The 22,659-nt window shown below is 49.3% G+C and overlaps 1 protein-coding gene across 1 annotated transcript in view; it reads right to left on the bottom strand.

Annotated features, from left to right (window-relative positions):
- The window catches only part of DIS3L2 (DIS3 like 3'-5' exoribonuclease 2), a 1,275,365-nt gene that overhangs the window by 672,413 nt on the left and 580,293 nt on the right, over positions 1 to 22,659 (bottom strand). The window contains exon 10 of the mRNA XM_082248603.1: positions 18,594 to 18,841. Coding sequence (XP_082104729.1) covers positions 18,594 to 18,841 — 248 coding nt within the window. The remainder of the gene's footprint in view (positions 1 to 18,593; positions 18,842 to 22,659) is intronic.

Raw genomic sequence — 22,659 nt, forward strand, 5'->3', positions numbered from 1 at the left:
AAGAGGAATCCCGAAAAAAAAAACAACCACAAAAAAAAAAAAAAAAAAAAAACCATAGTTCCTTAACTCCCAGTCGCTTCACCCCCCCCCCCCCCCCTCGTCATTCCATCATCCACATGCTTCTTTTTTTTCCTTTTTTTTTTTTTTCTTGTATCCTTCACCAGGAAAAAGAAAAAGTTTTCATTACAAGGAAAATCAAAAAGGAAAATAGCAAGATTCTTCTTTCCGTTCACTTTATAGTTCCTTTCGAACAAAGCCATTCTTGTACACACTCCGGAGTATTGAAGAAATATATTTTCCCATCTTCCTCCACCCTCATCCTCGCAGGGTATGCCATGGAGTAGATAATGTGTCGTTCTATTAATTTTTTTTTAACTTCAAAAAAGGTAGCTCTCAATTTTTGTAGATCTATTGAAAAATCACTTGTGCGTTTTCATATTGAATGGTGCCCTTTTGTCTTGCTTTCTGTAGTATAAGATCCCGATCTTTACAATTCAAATCTGATATTATTGCGTCTTAATCGGTTTTCTAAGTCATCAACTTTTTGATTAAGGTATGTTACTTGCTTTTCAGCTGCTAATATACGATTTGGCACTGGAGTGTAATTATCCTCTAATGAGGATATCCTTTTTTCAGCCTCTGTCATCTGCTCTCTCACAGCCTGCAGATCATGGTGTATTAAACCAATATCCATTCTAATTTCCTCCATTTTACCAGTCAACATAGTATTACTTGCAGTTATAGCAGCCATAAGTGAGAATGTACCTGTTCAAGTGAGAGTTTTGCTGGTTTCTCCGCCGGCATGTTGCTCTGTGTATTGCTGCTGCTTCCTCCACTCCGTGTGTTTGGTGGGCTCCGACCTACTTCCTGCTTCTCGGTCCGCACAAACTCCTTCAAACGTTCTGTTGCCATAGCAGGACGTTCCTTACTTGTCTCCTTACTCATATTGCCCGGTATGTATCGCAAGCTGCCGCAATACTCGCATGGATGTCTGGATAAGGGTGGGTATCAAGGTGCACCGTATGGAGCTCGAGTGGAGGCCTGCAGAGCTTCGATCACATGCAGCCAGCCATCTTGCTGGCTAGCCACGCCCCGGGTGTGGTGTCTCACAGGCGGGCCCCATGATTTCTAACAGTGGCCTATATTTATATTTTATAGTTGCATAACAAAAACGCATGCTGCAGTACAATACACAGCTAGGCATGTTACACTTAGGGGGTCTATTGATCAATTGAATCAAATCCAAAATGCTTGACTCCTACGTGAAAGTTGTGTACCACAGAATTCATCTTTACATGTCGTCCTTTTTTCCATAATGGACTTTCTGGATTCTTCTTTCAAAGCCCAAATCCAGGTAAATAAATTATCCCTTATAGTGTGGTTGTGCCCGCACTGACAGTTTTTACTGTCCATTTTGATCAAGGGCAAAAGAAAATACTGTACTCTTAACTGATCCTCTGCTCCTCCCCACTACCAGACCAGTCCCGCATCCCCGCGCCATAGTTCTGCGCTGGATAGGACGACACCGAGGGAATCCACCTCCGGATCGTGGGGGAGCATCGTCTTCCAGGGGAGCAGAGAATCAGGCAAGTAAAATATCTTTCCCTCTTCCCTGGACAAAATTAGATTAACCCTTGCAGTGCAGGCACAGCCCTACTTCAGGAGATCATTTTTTCCTACCCAGAGTTAGGCTTTAACGTTAAGCTTGTTGAAAATGTGATCATAACCGCTTACTGCTCTCTGTTCTCATCACTGCTTGCATGATTTTTTTAGAAACGCATAACTGGAAGAGACTATATATTTGAAAAAAAGTTACATAAACACAACATGTTATTATAGCTGAGATCAAGTCAAGTGCACAAGTGTATAAAGCAAGGATGACGGAACTAGTTGGGACTTATTCATCTCTTAGGTCTTGTTAAACCTGTGATCTGACAATGAAAAAGAGAAAACCTGGACAGTGTGTCAGCAGTTTACATAAATTTTGCCATGGGCTTGCTGGATAAAGTTGATATGTGATTTAATTCCTCTTAAGTTTGCCTGGAATAAGACATAACATTCCTGCCCAAACAAAAGCCTGTCAGAATTACAGCAAAGAGAGGGATTTGTATTTCATGAACCAATGTTTTATGGCCCCACCCAACTATCAAACCAGAAGGAAGATAGCCATAGAATGTCTTTCAGACAGTAGGCTGACTAATTAAAAAAAATAAAGGATTCTTCATCCGCACAATGGTGGATAGAGGAATTCCCCCTGCCGAGGTACTGCACTCTGAATACACTGTTCAGCGGCTGCTTATCGACAAACGTTTTCCAGCACATCCCATCGACTTCTGTTGAGAAGACACGGATCAACATTCAATAAAAGCGTGAAAAAAACACTGCGCTATACAAGCTGTCAGCACTACAAATGACATGGCAAATTGTGTGCAAGTATACAATAAAAGTGCAGTGCTAAAATAATTTACAGTATCTCACAAAAGTGAGTACACCCTCGCATTTTTGTAAATATTTTATTCTCTTTTCATGTGACAACACTGAAAAAATTTCACTTTGCTACAAAATAAAGTAGTGAGTGTACAGCTTGTATAACCGTGTAAATTTGCTGTCCCCGCAAAATAACAACACAGCCATTAATGTCTAAACTGTTGGCAACAAAATGAGTACACCCCTAAATGGAAATGTCCAAATTGGGCCCAAAGTGTCAATATTTTGTGTGGCCACTATTATTTTCCATTACTTCCTTCCTTCTTTTTGGAAGCTATAGATATCAATATCCCTCTGATATATACTTAATGGGCTTCCCAAATGGTCGCTGCCAAGATTTCGGGGAATTCATTTTCTTGAAAATATAGGTCTAGTTCTCTTTTTATCCTGCTTCCTGTCTCCTCATCATGGATCAAGTCTTCATTTAACCTTTTATATTCCCCTGAGATCCCGAGATCTTTATTTCCAAAATTGATGACGCGTGATCAGACAGTTATAGTTCCTATTTTTGTATTCCATTACTACCTTATCCCTCTTGGGCATGGAGTTCACCAGAGATTCACAGGTTGCCAATGGAGTCCTCTTCCACTCCTCCATGACAACATTACGGAGCTGGTGGATGTTAGAGACCTTGCGCGCCTCCACCTCCCATTTGAGGATGCCCCACAGATGCTCAATAGGTTTTAGGTCTGGAGGCATGCTTTGCCAGTCCATCACCTTTACCCTCAACTTCTTCAGCAAGGTAGTGGTTGTCTTGGAGGTGTGTTTGGGGTCCTTATGTTGGAATACTGACCTGCGGTCCAGTCTCCAAAAGGGGATCATGCTCTGCTTTAGTATGTCACAGGACATGTTGGCATTCATGGTTCCCTCAACAGCTCCCCAGTGCCGGCAGCACTCATGCAGCCCCAGACCATGACACTCGCACTACCATGCTTGACTGTAGGCAAGACATACTTTGTACTCCCCACCTGGTTGCTGCCACACATGCTTGACACCATCTGAACCAAACAAGTTTATCTTGGTCTCATCAGACCCCAGGACATGATTTCAGTAATCCATGTCCTTCAGCAAACTGTTTGTGGGCTTTCTTGTGCATTATCTTTAGAAGAGGCTTCCTTCTGAGATGACAGCCATGCAGACCAATTTGATGCAGTGTGCGGCGTATTAACTAAGAACTTACAGGCTGACCCCCCACCTCTTCAACCTCTGCAGCAATGCTGCCAGCACTCATATGTTTCCCAAAGACAACCTCTGGATATAACGCCGAGCACGTGCACTCAACTTCTTTGGTCGACCATGGTGAGGCCTGTTCTGAGCTGTACACTCACTACTTTACATTGTAGCAAAGTGCCATTTCTTCAGTGTTGTCACATGAAAAGTTCTAATAAAATATTTACAAAAATGTGAGGGGTGTACACACTTTTGTGAGATACTGTATATACAATGAAGTATACAAATATAAAAGTGAAAAAATATGGTCATAAAATCAATCAAATCATCACATTATCATATATATAGAAAAATCAATGAATAAGTCCATAATTCCCAAAATAGAGAAGACTGGAGACCAGGTGCAAAACAGAAGTGCTATAATTGCAGTGGTCATCAGTGAGATAGAACCCGCCACCTACAGTGCCTTGCGAAAGTATTCGGCCCCCTGAACTTTGCGACCTTTTGCCACATTTCAGGCTTCAAAGATATAAAACTGTCATTTTTTGTGAAGAATCAACAACAAGTGGGACACAATCATGAAGTGGAACGAAATTTATTGGATATTTTAAACTTTTTTAACAAATAAAAAACTGAAAAATTGGGCGTGCAAAATTATTCAGCCCCCTTAAGTTAATACTTTGTAGCACCACCTTTTGCTGTGATTACAGCTGTAAGCCACTTGGGGTATGTCTCTATCAGTTTTGCACATCGAGAGACTGAAATTTTTGCCCATTCCTCCTTGCAAAACAGCTTGAACTCAGTGAGGTTGGATGGAGAGCGTTTGTGAACAGCAGTTTTCAGTTCTTTCCACAGATTCTCGATTGGATTCAGGTCTGGACTTTGACTTGGCCATTCTAACACCTGGATGTGTTTGTGAACCATTCCATTGTAGATTTTGCTTTATATTTCGGATCATTGTCTTGTTGGAAGACAAATCTCCGTCCCAGTCTCAGGTCTTTTGCAGACTCCCATCAGGTTTTCTTCCAAAATGGTCCTGTATTTGGCTCCATCCATCTTCCCATCAATTTTAACCATCTTCCCTGTCCCTGCTGAAGAAACGCAGTCCAAAACCATGATGCTGCCACCACCATGTTTGACAGTAGGGATGGTGTGTTCAGGGTGATGAGCTGTGTTGCTTTTACGCCAAACATAACGTTTTGCATTGTTGCCAAAAAGTTTGATTTTGGTTTCATCTGACCAGAGCACCTTCTTCCACATGTTTGGTGCGTCTCCCAGGTGGCTTGTGGCAAACTTTAAATGACACTTTTTATGGATATCTTTAAGAAATGGCTTTCTTCTTGCCACTCTTCCATAAAGGCCAGATTTGTGCAGTATACGACTGATTGTTGTCCTATGGACAGAGTCTCCCGCCTCAGCTGTAGATCTCTGCAGTTCATCCAGAGTGATCATGAGCCTCTTGGCTGCATCTCTGATCAGTTTTCTCCTTGTATGAGCTGAAAGCTTAGAGGGACGGCCAGGTCTTCGTAGATTTGCAGTGGTCTGATACTCCTTCCATTTCAATATTATCGCTTGCACAGTGCTCCTTGGGATGTTTAAAGCTTGAGAAATCTTTTTGTATCCAAATCCGGCTTTAAACTTCTCCACAACAGTATCTTGGACCTGCCTGGTGTGTTCCTTGTTCTTCATGATGATGCTCTCTGGGCTTTAAAAGGACCTCTGAGACTATCACAGTGCAGGTGCATTTATACGGAGACTTGATTACACACAGGTGGATTCTATTTATCATCATTAGTCATTTAGGTCCACATTGGATCATTCAGAGATCCTCACTGAACTTCTGGAGAGAGTTTGCTGCACTGACCACAAAACCACTGACAATTAACATGTCTCACAATATTTGAAGGATAAGTTTGGCAGAGACTAGTTCCTTTTTAAGCCCTTGACAGTCTGCAGAAGCAATGTACTCTTGCCTCTAGTAAGGCCCTTAATCTCTTCCATAAAGGCACTGAACAAACGGTCACCGACAAAAGGAAGATCAATCAGCAACTTTTTAGAAGCCTGATCAGCCGACCAGTACTTCAACCACATCATGCAGCGAAGGATCACCACCGTCACCGAAACTCTGCTGGCCAAGGGGGCCACATCTAGGAATGCATCACAAATCTACTGTAACCTCTGGATCAACTGATCCACCAGGTCCCGCCAGCTCAGAAGGGTGTTGACTCCCCTCCAGATGCTAGCGCAAAATCTTAGCCCATTCTGTTTAAGTTTGGGATACCAAGGTGATAGCAAACACCGATCTCAAAATTGAACAAGCCACAGTGAAGAGGTACCGGACCAGAGCCTCCGCTCGTTTGTCCACAGGGTCCTTAAAGGACAGAGCATCCTTCACTGGCAAAAGTAAGGTCTTATTTAGCCGGGAAACCTGAAAATCCTGCGACTAGTGACAATCTCGTCAAAACAGGCAGAAAAGGGGAAAATCTTAGTCACCTTGGAAGATTTGCTGGTGCCAAACTGCATCGGCGATGCCAACTCAGCAGTAGCCGAGTCCTACAATTTTAACGTTTCCTGCACTGACACAATCAAAGCCTCCACCAGCGTTTTTTCATGCGCGGCTGCTGAGGACGACGAATCATCCTAACTATTCGAGCACTCAGCGTGCATGGACGCAGATCCAGTGGGCTGACTCTCGTCCACAGTGGGCAAATCCACAACAGATTCTGAGAAAGAGCATACAGGTGAAGGCGGGGGCGCTTCTTGCCAGGTCTCCTTTGCAGGACCATATCTACTTTGGCTACTAGTGACTGCAGGGTTGCCGTCATGGAAACCAGGGCAGACTGGGACCCAGAGGGTTCTGCAGTTTCCAGGAGTGGATCGGGTGGTAAAAACCGCTACATAGGCTCCATGACCATAACGGGTTAATGGGAACTGCGCTGCTCAGATTTTTTTTTTTTTTGTTAAACTGGAGCCCCCCCCCCCCCTGTGCACAGCTGGGGCACCACAAGAATCCGAGCACCCGCGGCACTGTATATAACAGAGGAAGGATAGAGTACCCCCAGAGATTCACCACCCGAGCTTGAGAGCGCCAAAACGGACTGCCACGCTGCTGGAAAGAGGAAAGGCTGACCTGACACTAGAGGCCCCCACAGCCTCAGCACTGCATCAAACTACAGGAAAATGGCTGCCATTAAAAATTCTGGGTAAACCAAAAACATGGCCGCTGGATTACACAAACATGGCTGCCAAAGCAGGAAGTCCTCTGACAGTCGCCGCCCACTCATTCAGTCTTCACCAATGGGTATTGACCTCTTATCCATAGGAGCAAGCTAGGCATAAGACTTGTTAACAAAGTGATTTACATACACACCTGTTGGAGCTGTCCCACTGGTCCAATACCCCCCTGCTATCAGCCATCCCAACTCAGTTTGGTAGCAAGCAGTTAAAAGTCCAAAGAACCCCAAATAGAGGGGCGGGGGCAGCGACTGTCAGAGAACTCAGAGAAAGGAATTTTACGGTAAGAATTTACAAAAATTCATTTTTCTCTTGCGTCCTCTGACAGTCGCCGCCCACTCATTCAGTCTTCACCAATGGAATGTCCCAAAGCAGTGTAGACATGAGGGGTGGGAAACGCAACCGTCAGAAAGGCAACGCAGCACCCACCTCAGAGAAAGGAACTTTACAAAAGCAGAAAGGTATCCTCTGGGCAACAGAAAAGCTCAACTGGAGCAACAACCCAGGAAAGCAAATAAACATGGGGGAAAAAACAACCCCAACAGCCAGGGCCCTGCAAAACTAGGGTCCCCTTAAGGCACTGCCGCACACAGAACTGTGTGGCCAAAGGAGGCATCTGCCGATGCCAGAACATCAAGTTTGTAGAACGCAGCCTTGCACACCTGGACCACCGAAGCCTGATGTCGGAAGGCCCATGACGCACTCACAGCTCTGGTAGAGTGTGCCTTTACAGGGAAGGGCGGTACCCGTTCCTTAATCAAATAGGCCTGCACAATCATCTGCCTGATCCATTTTGCAATGGTCGCCGCAGACGCAGCCATACCCTTCCGAGGTCCCTCAGGAAGGACAAAAAGAGAATCCAACTTCCGAAAGGATTCAGTGGACGACAGGTAAACCCTGATCGCCTGGACAACATCCAAGGAATGTAAGGCAAACGCCTTAGGATGTTTAGGATTCACACAAAGCCAAGGCAAAACAATGTCCTCATTAAGGGGAAAATCAGAAACCACCTTTGGAAGTAAGGACTGGTTTGGTCGCAAGACCACCATATCCCTATGAACCACCAGGTAAGGGGAGCGGCAAGACAAGGCCGCCAACTCCGACACTCTGCTTGCAGAAGTGATCGCTACCAGAAAAGCAACCTTTTTCAACAAGAGAGAAAGAGATCTCCCGGATGTTTTCAAAGGGAGAACGTTGCAAGATGGACAGAACCAAGTTCAACTCCCAAGGAGGTAGGGGCGCCCGAGGAGGAGGGGCCAAGTGACGCACACCTTGAATAAAGGTGCAAATCAAAGAGTTGGACGCCAACGAGCGCTGGAAAAGGACGGCTAGTGCTGACAACTGGCCCTTAATCGTGGACAACGCCAGGCGCTGGGCCACACCAGTTTGTAGGAAGGCTATCACCCTCGCCACAGAGTAGGAACGAGGAGGAAAGCCTCTGGACTCACACCAGGCAAAATAAGCTTTCCAGGTACGGTAATAGATCTTACTGGACGAGGCTTTCCTAGCCTTGAGCAAGGTAGGAATGACCTCCGAAGAGACACCCCTGTCTCTCAGGGCCTGGCTTTCAACAGCCATGCCGTTAAAGCCAGCGACTGTAAAGCAGGATGGAAGATCGGTCCCTGAGACAGTAGATTGTCTTGTAACGGTAGCCGCCACAAAGGCTCGACGGCTAGTTGAATGATGTCCGCGTACCAGGACCGGCGTGGCCAGTCCGGGGCCACCAGAATCACCAACTTTGGTTCCGAGACCAACCTGCGCAGGAACCTGGACAACAACTGAATCGGGGGAAAGGCATACATCAGACAATACCGGTGCCAAGGCACAACCAGCGCATCCGAGGCGTCTGCCAGAGGATCGCGCGTTCTTGCCACGAACCTTCCCACCTTGTTGTTTAGCCGGGACGCGAACAGATCCACATCCGGGGATCCCCATTTCGCACACAGCATTTGAAAAACCTCCGGGTGCAGGGACCATTCCCCCTGGTCCAGGGTCTGGAGGCTCAGATAATCGGCCTGCCAGTTCTCCACACCCGGAATGTGAACTGCCGAAATCGCCGGAACGTGAGTCTCGGCCCAAGACAGAATGCTGGTCACTTCCTGAGCCGCCTGGCCACCCCTGGTGCCCCCTTGGTGATTGATGTAAGCCACCGCAGTGGCATTGTCTGTCTGCACCCATACAGGGCGGCCCTGAAGACGATCCGACCAATGAAGCAGGCACAGCCTGATCGCTCTCAATTCCAAGAGGTTTATCGGTAGGGATGATGCCTCCACCGACCAAGTACCCTGGGCACACAGGTTGCCCAGGACGCCACCCCAGCCCGACAGGCTGGCATCCTTGGTAATCACCGTCCACAGCAACGGCTGGAAGGATTTCCCCTCCACTACGGCTAAGGACTGAAGCTACCACAGAAGATCCACTCTTGTTTGGTGACTCAGAGACACCCTCAGGTCCAAGGACTGAGGGAGCCTGTCCCACCTGGCCAGTATCTCCGCTTGGAGAGACCGCGTGAGAAACTGTGCAAACGGTATCACCTCGAAGGCTGATACCATCAATCCCAGGGACCGCATACAGGTCCTGAGCGACGAGGACTCGTTGTCCCTGAGGGACCTGACCTCGCTCTGCAGGGTCCGGAGCTTGTCCTCCGGCAGAAACACCTTCGCTTGGGCGGAGTCCAAGACCTTTCCCAAATATGGGAGGCGAACCGAAGGAGACAAAGTCGACTTCTGAACGTTGATGGTCCAACCGAACTCCTGGAGCGCCTGAACCGTAGTGGACAGATCGCGCAGCAGGCTCTGACTGGCACTCGATCTTAACAGGAGATCGTCCAGATATCCCAAGACCGCAATGCCCTGTGCCCGTAACAGGCCCAGAACTGGAGCCAGCACTTTGGTATACACCCTTGGAGCCGAAGCGAGACCGGAAGGTAACGCCACAAACTGATAGTGTTCCTCCGCGATAGCGAATCGGAGGTACCTCTGATGACCCTCGAATATGGGGGATGTGTAAATACGCATCCTTTACGTCGATAGAAGCCAGGAAATCTCCCGGACTCAGGGAGGCCACCACCGAGCGAAGCGATTCCATGCGGAATTTTTGAACGCGCACGAATCGGTTGAGAGCTTTTAAGTCCAGAATCGGACGCACCTTGCCCTCCTTTCTGGGCACAGATTCGAGTAAAACCCCCAAAATCTGTCCTGATGTGGCACCAGGACGATTAGCCCCTGGGCGAGTAGATCCTGAACCGCCCGATGAAGATCTTGCAGCCGATCTGGGGTCAAATGAAGATTTGAGGGAAAGAATCTGTCCGCTGGTCGCGAAAGGAATTAGATCTTGTAACCTGATCAATGATTTCCTGAATCCACTTGTCCGGAATCCGGAGCAGCCAAGGGTGGAGGAAACCGCGCAGACGTTCCCCCAACCCCTGAAACGGGTGAGGGCGCCCCTTCAGGCAGGGGCGAACTGAGCCGCCGCACCAGCCTGGGCGGCTTTTGGCTTGCCCTCCCAGGACTTCCTCCGGCCACCCTGGCCCTTGAAAGGTTTCCCCTTGTCCTGCGCCTTGAAGGCACGAAAGGACCCTTGATTTGGTTTAAAGGAGGGGCCCCGCTTACCGCAGAAAGACTTACCCCTAGAATTCTGGGGCAACAGAGTGCTCTTGCCCCCAGTGACACCTTTTCCTGGAAGTCTGGTCAGTCGACCAGCTTTTCAACCATATTAAGCGGCGATTAAGTACTGCGACACTAGATAAGGGCGCAGCTAATGGGACCTCATTTAAGGCCGCATCGCACAAAAACATGACCCCTTGATAAATCTGGTCCACCATCCCCAAGCTAGTAGGGGGGGTAGAATCAGCCACGAGGGTGCGTCTGAGCACCTGGGTCCAATCCGCCACGGCTTGAGCCACCATGACCGAGGCGAAAATAGGTTTCAGCATGGAATCTGCTACCATGTAGGAATGTCGGGCAAGAGATTCCAGCCTCCTATCCGTAGGATCTTTAAACACCGGAGAATCCTCGGTGGGTACCAGAGTGACCCTGTTCAATCTGGCCACAGTGTGATCCACTTTGGGAGCCATAGACCAGCGCAAATCAGTAGGAGACGCAAAGGGGTAAAAGTTTAAACTTCTTGGGCACTACAAAAGTGAGCTTCAAGTTGCGCCATTGTGCGTTCACAGTTTCATGGAACTCAGAGGGGCAAGGAAATACCTGCGCCACCTTACGGGATCTGTGGGTACCAAAAGAGGACCGTTTTCCCGCAGGATTGGGCTCATCCTCTAAATGTAGTGTTATCTTCACGGGAATGATCAGCGCATCCATAGCTGCGTGGTCCTCAGCCGTCCCAGGGGGGGAATTATCCACCCCCGCATCCTCCGCCTCCCCCTCAGACTGAGAAGAGCGAGACCCTTCAAGGGGCAATCTACGGCAACCATGAAGAATCATCAGAATCAGAAGAAAGAGAGCCTAGGTCTTTTTCTAGCATCCCGTTCTGTCATTAAAAGATCCACCTTGGATGCTAAAGTCGCAAGTGCGGCAGTCAAAGCAGAAGATTCAGAGGAACCTGAATCCTCCTCCACCAAAGCTGGGGGAAATTTGCAGTCCTGGGACTCCATATTAAAAAAACTTTTTTTTTTCCCAGTCACTCCAGTCCTCTGCTCCCTGGGGAGGGGGCGAGCCGAGGACCGGAACGTGGGGGGGAGAGCCGAGGACTGGAAAGTGGAGGGGGGGGGGGGAGCCAAGGACTGGAAAGTGGGGGGGGGGGGGGGGGGAGAGCCAAGGACTGGAAAGTGGGGGGGGGGGGGAGAGCCAAGAACTGGAAAGTGGGGGGGAGGGGAGAGCCAAGGACTGGAAAGTGGGGGGGAGGGGAGAGCCAAGGACTGGAAAGTGGGGGGGAGGGGAGAGCCAAGGACTGGAAAGTGGGGGGGAGGGGAGGGAGGCGAGGACTGGAAAGTGGGGGGGGGGGAGGCGAGGACTGGAAAGTGGGGGGGGGAGGCGAGGACTGGAAAGCGGGAGGGGGGAGGCGAGGACTGGAAAGCGGGGGGGGAGAGAGGCGAGGACTGGAAATCGGGGGGGGAGAGAGGCGAGGACTGGAAAGCGGGGGGGGGGAGAGGCGAGGACTGGAAATTGGGGGGGGAGAGAGGCGAGGACTGGAAAGCGGGGGGGGGAGAGAGGCGAGGACTGGAAAGCGGGGGGGGGGAGAGAGGCGAGGACTGGAAAGTGGGGGGGAGCCGAGGACTGGAAAGTGGGGGGGAGCCGAGGATTGGAATGGGAGGGGGGGGGAAGAGCCGAGGACTGGAAAGTGGGGGGGGAGCCGAGGACTGGAAAGTGGGGGGGGAGCCGAGGACTGGAAAGTGGGGGGGGAGCCGAGGACTGGAAAGTGGGGGGGGGAGCCGAGGACTGGAAAGTGGGGGGGGGAGCCGAGGACTGGAAAGTGGGGGGGGGGAGCAGAGGACTGGAAAGTGGGGGGGGGGGAGCAGAGGACTGGAAAGTGGGGGGGGAGCAGAGGACTGGAAAGTGGGGGGGGGAGCAGAGGACTGGAAAGTGGGGGGGGGAGCAGAGGACTGGAAAGTGGGGGGGGGAGCAGAGGACTGGAAAGTGGGGGGGGGAGCAGAGGACTGGAAAGTGGGGAGGGGAGCAGAGGACTGGAAAGTGGGGGGGGGAGCAGAGGACTGGAAAGTGGGGGGGAGCAGAGGACTGGAAAGTGGGGGGGGAGCAGAGGACTGGAAAGTGGGGGGGGGAGCAGAGAGAGGCGAGGACTGGAAAGTGAGGGGAGAGAGGCGAGGACTGGAAAGTGAGGGGAGAGAGGCGAGGACTGGAAAGTGGGGGGAGAGAGGCGAGGACTGGAAAGTGGGGGGAGGGAGAGGCGAGGACTGGAAAGTGGGGGGAGGGAGAGGCGAGGACTGGAAAGTGGGGGGAGGGAGAGACGAGGACTGGAAAGTGGGGGGAGGGAGAGACTAGGACTGGAAAGTGGGGGGAGGGAGGGAGAGACGAGGACTGGAAAGTGGGGGGAGGGAGAGGCGAGGACTGGAAAGTGGGGGGGAGGGGAGAGGCGAGGACTGGAAAGTGGGGGGGAGAGGCGAGGACTGGAAAGTGGGGGGGAGAGGCGAGGACTGGAAAGTGGGGGGGAGAGGCGAGGACTGCAAAGTGTGGGGGGGGGGGGAGAGGCGAGGACTGCAAAGTGTGGGGGGGGGGGAGAGGCGAGGACTGGAAAGTGGGGGGGAGAGGCGAGGACTGGAAAGTGGGGGGGAGAGGCGAGGACTGGAAAGTGGGGGGGAGGGGAGAGAGGCGAGGACTGCAAAGTGTGGGGGGGGGGGGAGAGGCGAGGACTGGAAAGTGGGGGGGGAGAGGCGAGGACTGGAAAGTGGGGGGGGAGAGGCGAGGACTGGAAAGTGGGGGGGAGGCGAGGACTGGAAAGTGGAGGGGGGGAGAGCCGCAGACTGGAACGGGAGGGGGGGGAGAGAGCCGAGGACTGGAGCGTGGGGGGAGGGAGCCGAGGACTGGAGCGTGGGGGGGAGGGAGCCGAGGACTGGAGCGTGGGGGGGGGGAGGGAGCCGAGGACTGGAGCGTGGGGGGGAGGGACCCGAGGACTGGAGCGTGGGGGGGGAGGGAGCCGAGGACTGGAGCGTGGGGGGGGAGGCTAGGACTGGAAATGTGGGGAGCCGAGGACTGGAATAGGGGAGGGGAGAGCCGCAGACTGGAACGGGAGGGGGGGGAGAGAGCCGAGGACTGGAGCGTGGGGGGGGAGGGAGCCGAGGACTGGAGCGTGGGGGGGGAGGGAGCCGAGGACTGGAGCGTGGGGGGGGTGGGAGCCGAGGACTGGAGCGTGGGGGGGGAGGGAGCCGAGGACTGGAGCGTGGGGGGGGAGGGAGCCGAGGACTGGAGCGTGGGGGGGAGGGAGCCGAGGACTGGAGCGTGGGGGGGAGGGAGCCGAGGACTGGAGCGTGGGGGGGGGAGGGAGCCGAGGACTGGAGCGTGGGGGGGGGAGGGAGCCGAGGACTGGAGCGTGGGGGGGGGGGAGGGAGCCGAGGACTGGAGCATGGGGGGGAGGGAGCCGAGGACTGGAGCATGGGGGGGGAGGGAGCCGAGGACTGGAGCATGGGGGGGAGCCAAAGACTGGAGCGTGATATATACGATTTCATATATATTACTTTCTCTGTTTTAAAGTATAAATGAACCCCTTTTATTAGTAGTGATTATCTGCTCTTTTTGTACTATAAAAGGGCTAATTTTAGTTTTTTTAAACCCATTATGACAGGTGATACAAAAAAAGCATGCTGCTGCTACTACTCTTCTGGTTCACACCTATGTGTTTTTTGGAGCTTTTGCAGAAAGGCACTTCAGTTAATTTAACAAAGTTTCCTATGGGACACGTTCACAGCTTTTTTCAGCTGCTGCGTATTTGGAAAGGGTCAAGGACTTTTTAACGCAAAACGGTGTATGGCCAGCATAAGTGACAGCAGGCGCAGGTGGCATTTATGAAGCCACCTGCCAATGACAAAGGAGTCTGTCATACATAATATATTACAGTGCTGTCTGAAAATCTGCAAAAAATCAGTCTATTTTTTTTTTCAAATAAAAATTTGATCTCTGGATCTGATATTAACCAGATTAAACCTCTAATAGTATACACAGTATATCTCTTCTGTCTGGCATTCTAAGAGTGGATTAGAGATTTTGCTTCCTAAGCATATAGTTGGTTATTTATATTTAACACTGCATATAGATATTTAAGAATAAATTGCTTTTTAAAAAAAAAAAAACTTTACATATTATCTGTAGCCAGGATCGGACTACTACAATATATATGTATCTACGTGTTTATCGTTATTGTTGGAATTGCCTGTGCGCCCCTTTAAGACTGCTTTGAGAAGGTGATCAGCCTTCCCACAGAAGTGGAAGAATTGGATTGTGGGAGATATAGTTAAGTGCTGGGAGCAGACTTATCTCGATTGCGGAAGGAACTGTACTCCCAGGAAGCAATGGGGAAGTGAAGGATCATGGGAGAGCCTATAAACCTATCTGCTTCACAGTGTGCACGTTCTCTTGCTTCCGGGACCCAGTGAGTGCGGATCAGTCTGTTGAGTGCTCACAGTAATGTCGGTGGCTGAGGCCTAGAACACGAGGCTTAACCAGAGTGCGGAGCTTGTCCTCAGTGGAGCGGATGCTGATAGCTACATGGTGGATGCTGATACAGTGTAGCTGAAGAGGAAGCGAGTGGAGGCTGGACAGACTGACAGAGGCAGCAGAGTATCGTTCACTCCCAGACGCCGGAGCGTGGGAGAGCGTATCGCCAGTATTGCAGGATCTCACATATGGACATCAAAGAACGAAAGGGTCCCTCTCTGAAATCCTAACCGCAAGTATAACCTTTTTCCAACACACTGACCGCAGACAGTATTGCACATATCACTTCTTTTGGGATTACAAATATCACATTGAACAGTGATAAGAGCTCCAACTGCCTGCGAAGACTTAGCAAGCCTTGCTAGGAAAGGGGTTGACACCTGGTATACCTAAACCACTTCAGTCCCGGAAGATTTTACCCCCTTCCTGACCAGGCCCTATTTTGCTATTCGGCACTGCGTGACTTTAACGGACAAACGCGCGGTCGTGCGACGCTGTACCCAAATGAAATTGACATCCTTTTTTTCCCACAAATAGAGCTTTCTTTTGGTGGTATTTGATCACCTGTGTGATTTTTCTTTTTGCGCTATAAACAAAAAAAAAGCGAAAATTTTTAAAAAACAACAATATTTTTCACATTTTTTTATATGAAATTCCCCCAAAAAAATTTAAAAATCAATTTTTTTAACATTTTAGGCCAATTTGTTTTCTGCTACATATGTTTGGTAAAAAAAAAATCGCAATAAACATATTTTGATTGGTTTGTGCAAAAGTTATTGCGTTTACTAAGGGAAAGATTTTTGTCATTTTGTTTTTTTTTTTTTTTTTTTTAACGAGTAATGGCTGCGATCTGCAATTTTTTTGCGGGACTGCGACATTGCGGCGGACAGATCGGACCCTTGACTGACATTTTTGACACTTTTGGGGGTACCAGTAACATTACTACAGTAATCAGTGCTATACATGTGCACTGTTACTGTAAAAATTACACTGGCAGGGAAGGGGTTAACATTAGAGATGCAGGGGTTAAATGTGTCCCTAGGGGCATGCTCTAACTGTAAAGGGGTGTGGCTAGTGATGTAACCACAGAGACATACAATCCTACATAGCAGGATCGTATGATCTCTGCAGTTAGATCAGGGAGGACGGACAGGCGGCTTTGTTAACATGAGCAGCCTGCCTTTCTCCCTCTCCACCGGGAGATCGCGAGTGACCAGCGGACATCGGGTCCGCCGGTCACACGCGTGGACATGTTAGGGAACGAGCGGGGGCGCGCGCTCGCCCCCTAGAGGCTCTCAGGCTAGCGACGTAGTACTACGTCACTTTGCCTGTACGGGGCTGACCGCCACAGTAAATGTACTTGCAGCGGTCGGCAAGTGGTTAAAGGGGATACACTTAATGTACTTATTTACACTAATAACTATCATAGTTACAGCATTAGTATAATTTTAAGTTCTTTCCTAGCAACAGTAATAGTAGAGCTATAAAGGTTCACAGTCTGAGAATATTGTGCTACTATTGTTCATTGATATTCTATACCATTTCTTTATACATCAGTTCTGCTGAATCTCAGTGAGTTTTGTGGTATTTCACTGACTAAGACCCATTTATCCTTTCAGTAAAAAAACAAAAAGTCATTCCTTTTGTGTCAGTGTGTTCTTAAAGGTATACTTACAATGTCAGAACCTAGAGCGTCAGGTGGGTTGGACGATTCACAGGGCCATGGGAGTGCTGAGGAACACCCATCAATCAGCAGCCCTCAAGGGGGAAGTGCTACATAACTAAATTATACACCACATTCTTTTTAAGTTATTATCCGATTAATCGAAACAATAAACCGGTCAACTAATCGAATATGATCATAATCAATAGTTGCATCCCTAAAACTGGGTACCTATGGCCGAGAAGGGGAGTATGCCTCCTTGGACTACACATAGGTACAGTCAAGTTCTTTTTCTGCCTAGTATCCTACTCCTGTAGGGGGCAGTATAAACCCACTGGTCAAGAATCCTAAGGAGCGGTGTCCAGCAATGAACGAAATAGAAAGTATGGCTTTTTTTTTTCTTAAGAATTATACATACCTAGGCGAATGCAGAATCAGTACGATGCTGCATCTGTCCACCGCCGGCTCCAACACCAAGAACTGAGCAATCGAATGCCACCGATCGGTTCAGTTCTCAGGGCTCTCTGCTTTGCCCCCACTGCACTCACTGGAACACTGGGCTGTAGAGGGGGTAGGAGCAGCAAGCTCAGGCTCCCAGCAGCTCACTGAGAGGCTGAGTTGGGTGCCTGGCCAAGCATGTGGGCGGATCCTGACTTCATTGTTGTGATCTTGCATGAGCCTCCTTTGACTCAGCCCGTTGTCTGTTAAAAACGGGTCACAAGTGTGCAGAAGGAACTGCATTCCTGTGATCCATAGGAGAAGTACAGTCAAACGAGCTTTGGCTGTACTTCTTTGATTTATTGTGTGCATTTAAATGCCATGCTATACCAGTATAAGCCAAACCAGAAAAAATACACACACCCTTTTCCGGTTCCCCACGCTACAACAATTTTAGTAAAGCTATGAATGTAGGAAGCAATATTAACAAGGGTAAAATGAATTTATGAAATCATGTAATATTGGAGTAGTTCTTGAAACGCTATTGTTTTTGGACTGCAGCTTTGATGCCCAAACTGAGCCTCAAACTTTAAATGAACTAGTCCATATTTAAGCCATGAATTCCTCTAGTGATTTTAGCAAATCGTGACTTTCTCAGTTTCGGCACTGTTTTCTGCGGTTTATTAACCGCACCCAAGGTGCTTCCTCTGTGCAACCCTTAACCCAGCAATTACATGCATGTCAGATGCACTTACTTTTCCTAATCATCATCATCACCATAATTATTATTCTTTCCTCTCTTCCCAAATTCTAAAAGTTCAGCTGTGACAGGCATGTCGGGTTCCAGTGTTTCTTCTTTCCATCCAAATGGTTGATTAGTCAGTGCTGTTCTCATTCTTACTAAACAAAAAACCCTTGAATTGCATTTCTAAAAAAAGGAACACACAGGGTGACTGGACTTGCAAGGACTGCACAGGTGCTTTACACCTGGAAAGTATATGGCCCTCTGCCAGTCACATTTAGGCTATTTTGCCAAAACACATACAGTCACTAAACAGAATGGCTGGCCAAGAGGCTCAATGTGGAGTCAAAGAAAAGACTGCAACAAGTAGAATCAATTTTCTATTCACAGGTGTGCATTGAACAAATTGGGAGTCACCTGATGCATTGCATTACTAGCATTCCTGCATTAAGAGGCTTTCAAATGACATTATGGACGAATTATACAACTAGAAATAAAAAATATCACAGAAGAAAATGACAAGACTGAGGACTTAATAAACAGAAATAATAAACAAGTAAAACGTTAAAGATAAAGAGTTACTTGTACTTCACTTGAATTTGCAGACAGTAATGTTCCAAACTTGCAAGAAGTCTTCACAATATTTTATCATTTTTTTACACATATGTGATGTGAGGTTAAACAGTTTTCAGAAAGCACCAAAGTAAAAGACACAAACCTTTACATTAAAAACTCTTACCCTTCAGCAAAACTGCTATCCTCTCTCCAAGCAGTTATACGGCAGATAAAAAGGGTACTGGCATAATCTTGTGGTCGGGTGACAAAGTCTGTAGGGCAGTCAGCAAGTGTCACAAGTATTCGAGGAAGTCTGTGGTCCACAGGTGAAAACAAAGCAAACTTCTTGGCAAGATCCCCATTCTTATCAGTCATAGGTTTTATGAACCCTGAGGCTGCTCTTGAATGTTTTTTCTCTAGAATGTAAACGACCTATGATAAAATAAAAATGCATAACTTAAACAAAAATTAAAGGGATACTAAGCACACACACTGTTTTACATTGTCCCTTCTCTTTCTGTATGTGGATGATGGCGCTGTCACTATTTTAATAAAAAAAACATACTTAAAAAAGTACTTTTTTCCTAATCCGTATACAACTGTCACATGACTCCACTCTCTCCGAGCCTGTCTGCAGGGAAACCATGGCAGGAGGAGCTTTTAGTCTTTTGCAACTGGTCACCATGTTAAAAAAAAATTAAAAATAGCCTTTGGGATACAGAGTACAAAAAGTAATATCAATAAACTGTTTTAAATGGTCATACAAATATTTGAGGTTATTTTTTGGCAATAACATGGTGTGGGTGGATTTCTGCCAGTCACAGGCTGCATCACACCCCTCCAGCCCTTGTCCAAGAAAAAAAAAAGATGAAGCCTCCATCAATTAAGATGCAATACCCCACCCTAGTGTGTTGAGTTGGTTAGTGGGCATGGAAGGGGGGGGGGGGGAGAGGGCTGTCATTTTCTACTGTGAATATGCCCACATATGACTATAGTCTCATGGGCTGCTCAGATGTGATAGGGAAGAAATGCTAAGGGTAGAAAATACACTGAAAACTGAGCATGTGCACTAGCTGCCAACACTGCTCTGCAAAATCCCCAACTGCAGAAGGAAACAGACAGGAGGGGAGAGAGAGAACAGCAGGATGAACCAGGTTTTTTGCAGAATACATAAAATTAATCCCTAATGACCGAGCGAGTATGAACGGCATGTAATACACCATTGATTGATGATGGTTTAGTGACTTTGAAGCAGTGTTAAAAGATGTACAGCCAAAGCTCTTTTGGCTGTACATCTATGGATCACAGGAGTGCAGTTCATTCTGCACTCCTGTGACCCATTTTTAGCAGAGAGTGGGCTGAAGTCCGCTCTCTGCTGACGTCACAGAAGTCTGTCCTGGCACTGCGTCATCATGACAATGGAAGTCGGAATCCGCCAGGTGCCTGGACCAACACCCGGCTCAGCCTCTCAATGAGCCGCTGAGAGCCTTAGCCAGCCGCTAACTGCCCCCTCCACAGCCCAGCGCTCCAGTGAGCGAGGAGGGGGAAGAGCAGAGAGCTGCTAACAGTCAGGGAGCAGTCAGAACCGAGTGATCGGCGGTGTTCGATCGCTCGGTTCTCAGTGCAGAGACGTCGGGGACAGATTCAGCGTCACACAGAGGTCGATAAAAGCCAGGGCTCAGAAAGGCCGCCACCGATCAGAGGCAGAATGTTTGAACCCGCACAAAGCGGTTTAGAAACTGTAGGTCCAGAATCGGACACACCTTGCCCTCCTTTCAGGGCACCGTGAACAGATTCAAGTAAACACCCCAGAAAACCTGTCCCGATGTAACACCGGGACGATCACCCCCTGGGCGAGGAGATCCCGAACCGCCCGTTGGAGGTCTTAGAAACGATCTGGGGTCAAATGAAGATTTGAGGGAAAGAATCTGTATGCTGGGCGCGATCGAAATTCGATCTTGTACCACGACCGAATGAGTTCCTGAACCCCTCTGTCCTGAATAGCGGACGGGGCTGCCGTGCCAGGGTGGGCGCTATTGCCGAAGGCGGCTTCTGGCCATCAGAGGCCTGAATTAGGATTCACCCAGGTCATGTGCCTGAAAGGCACGAAAGGACCGGTGGTATGGTTTAAAGGAAGGGTCCCGCTTACCGCGGAAAATTTGGACACATGGGGCAGCAGAGTGCTTTTTTACCCCCAGTGACCCCCTTCACCAACCCGTCCAGGGGGTCCCCAAAAAGGCGATTCCCTGCATAAGGGATGTCAGACACCGTCTCCCTGGAAGTCTGGTCGGCCGACCAGCTCTACAGCCACACAAGGCAAAGGATTATCACTGTGACAGCTAATAAGCGCAAGGCTAAAGGGCCCTCATCCAGGGCCGCATCACACAGGCATAAAAAACCGCCTGACAATGTGGTCCACCATCTCCAAAGTAGCAGGAGGGGCGGAATCAGCCACAAGGGTGCGTCTGAGCACCTTAGTCCACTCCACCACAGCCTGAGAGACCATCACTGAGGCGAAAACGGCTTGCGCAAGGAACCTGACACCACATAGGAGTGGCAGGCAAGAGATTCCACCCGCCTAACCGCCAGGTCTCCAAGCACCCGATAAGCCTCCATGGGCATCAGAGTGGCCTTGTGTAATCTGGATACCGTAGGGGCCACAGTCCAGTGCGAATCCGTTGGAGACGCAAAGGGACAACGGTATGGAAACCGCTTAGGTACCACAAAGGTGCGCTTTTAATAGCGCTATTGTTCGTTCACCGTTTCATGAAACTCAGCGGGACAGGGAAATACCTGAGCCGCTTTCTGGGTTTTCTGCGGGCCCCAACAGCACTAAGAAGTGCAGACATAGCAGCTCTTTCTTTGGCCAACTCAGCAGGGGAATAATCCCCCTCATCGTCCTCCACCACCTCCCCGTCTGAATGAGAAGACAGAGACCCTTCATGGGCCACACAGTCCGTGGCAACCATATCTAGCACAGAATCAGAAGACTGAAACAGTCTGGGGCGTGTTCTAGCGGTCCGCTCCGACATCAACAGATCCACTTAGACGCCAAAGTCGCAAGTGCACAGTAAAGGAGCCCATGGCAGAGGATTCAGGCGTACCTGATCCCTCCTCCAGAGCTGGGGGGAATTTGCTGTCCTTGGACTCCATACCCACTGAAAAAAATGTGTATGGCGCTGGCCCTTTAATACAAGTGACAGCGGTGGTTCCACCACAATGCACCGCAATAATGACAAATCTATAGTGCCAAGGCACCTATACAACGCTGCCAGCAAGGTAGTACCCCAAAAAAAACAGCACACAAGCCCCCCCCCCCCACACTCCCAGCACGATCGAATCGTCAGGATGAAAGAAATGATGTCTGCCTCTAGAGGCCCAACAGCGGCCGGAGCTAACCAAAAATGTCTGCCAATAGACAGTAATGGGGAGGCTTCAGGAAAATGGCCGCCGAGCCCTGCATAAAACACAGTGCCACATGCAAGATGGCGCCCGAAGGGCGCTAATTACACTAGAAAATGGCTGCTGACTGCCCTGAACTTAAGCCAGAGCCGACTGTCTACATCCAAAATGGCGGCCCCGCAAATCTTACAGCGAGGCGGCCCCCCAACCACCATATCTGTACCCCAAAGTGACACACACTCCCAAGGGGCTCAGGGACCCCTGCACAGCTCCGACAGCGCGGTATGACCACAGATAGCGCCCCAGCAGGGACCGTGAGGGAGACACAGGGACCATATGGACAGACATGAGGGGAAGCACACAGACTACACAGACTGCCATCCCCAGGAGAGAAGGCCCCACACACCCAGCATACAATGTCACAGACAGAGGGGGTAGCATGGTACTCACCGATCCATGCGATTTTGTGGGTGCCCCTCTGCAACGGGAAGCCTCCCACCCCGGTTGGTGGGGGTGCCGTCAGCCAAAAACATGATGTTTACCACACACGGCGTATCCTTGCGAAGTGGCCACTTTGCGGGCTGTGTCCCTGAGGACAGGGACCAGTCGTTTGCGAGGCCAGGGCGTACGCATAGCCTGCTAAATGCTCGATGGCGGGCTGGGATTCCGTAAGGCTCTAGTACAACCAGTCCGATTCCCAGCTCCGCAAACGCTGTAGTCTTCCGAAGTCTGACTAAGCGCAGGAACAAATAAAAAGCTAGTAGTGCAAAGAAAAAACACTTAGCAGAAAATAAAATGTAATAAAACAGAGAAAAAGGCTGAGACTGTAGCCCCAGCACAGGGAAGCC

Source organism: Pelophylax lessonae (genome assembly GCF_965119305.1).
Source record: "Pelophylax lessonae genome assembly, chromosome: 3".
In the NCBI taxonomy this organism is placed as follows: Eukaryota; Metazoa; Chordata; class Amphibia; order Anura; family Ranidae; genus Pelophylax; species Pelophylax lessonae.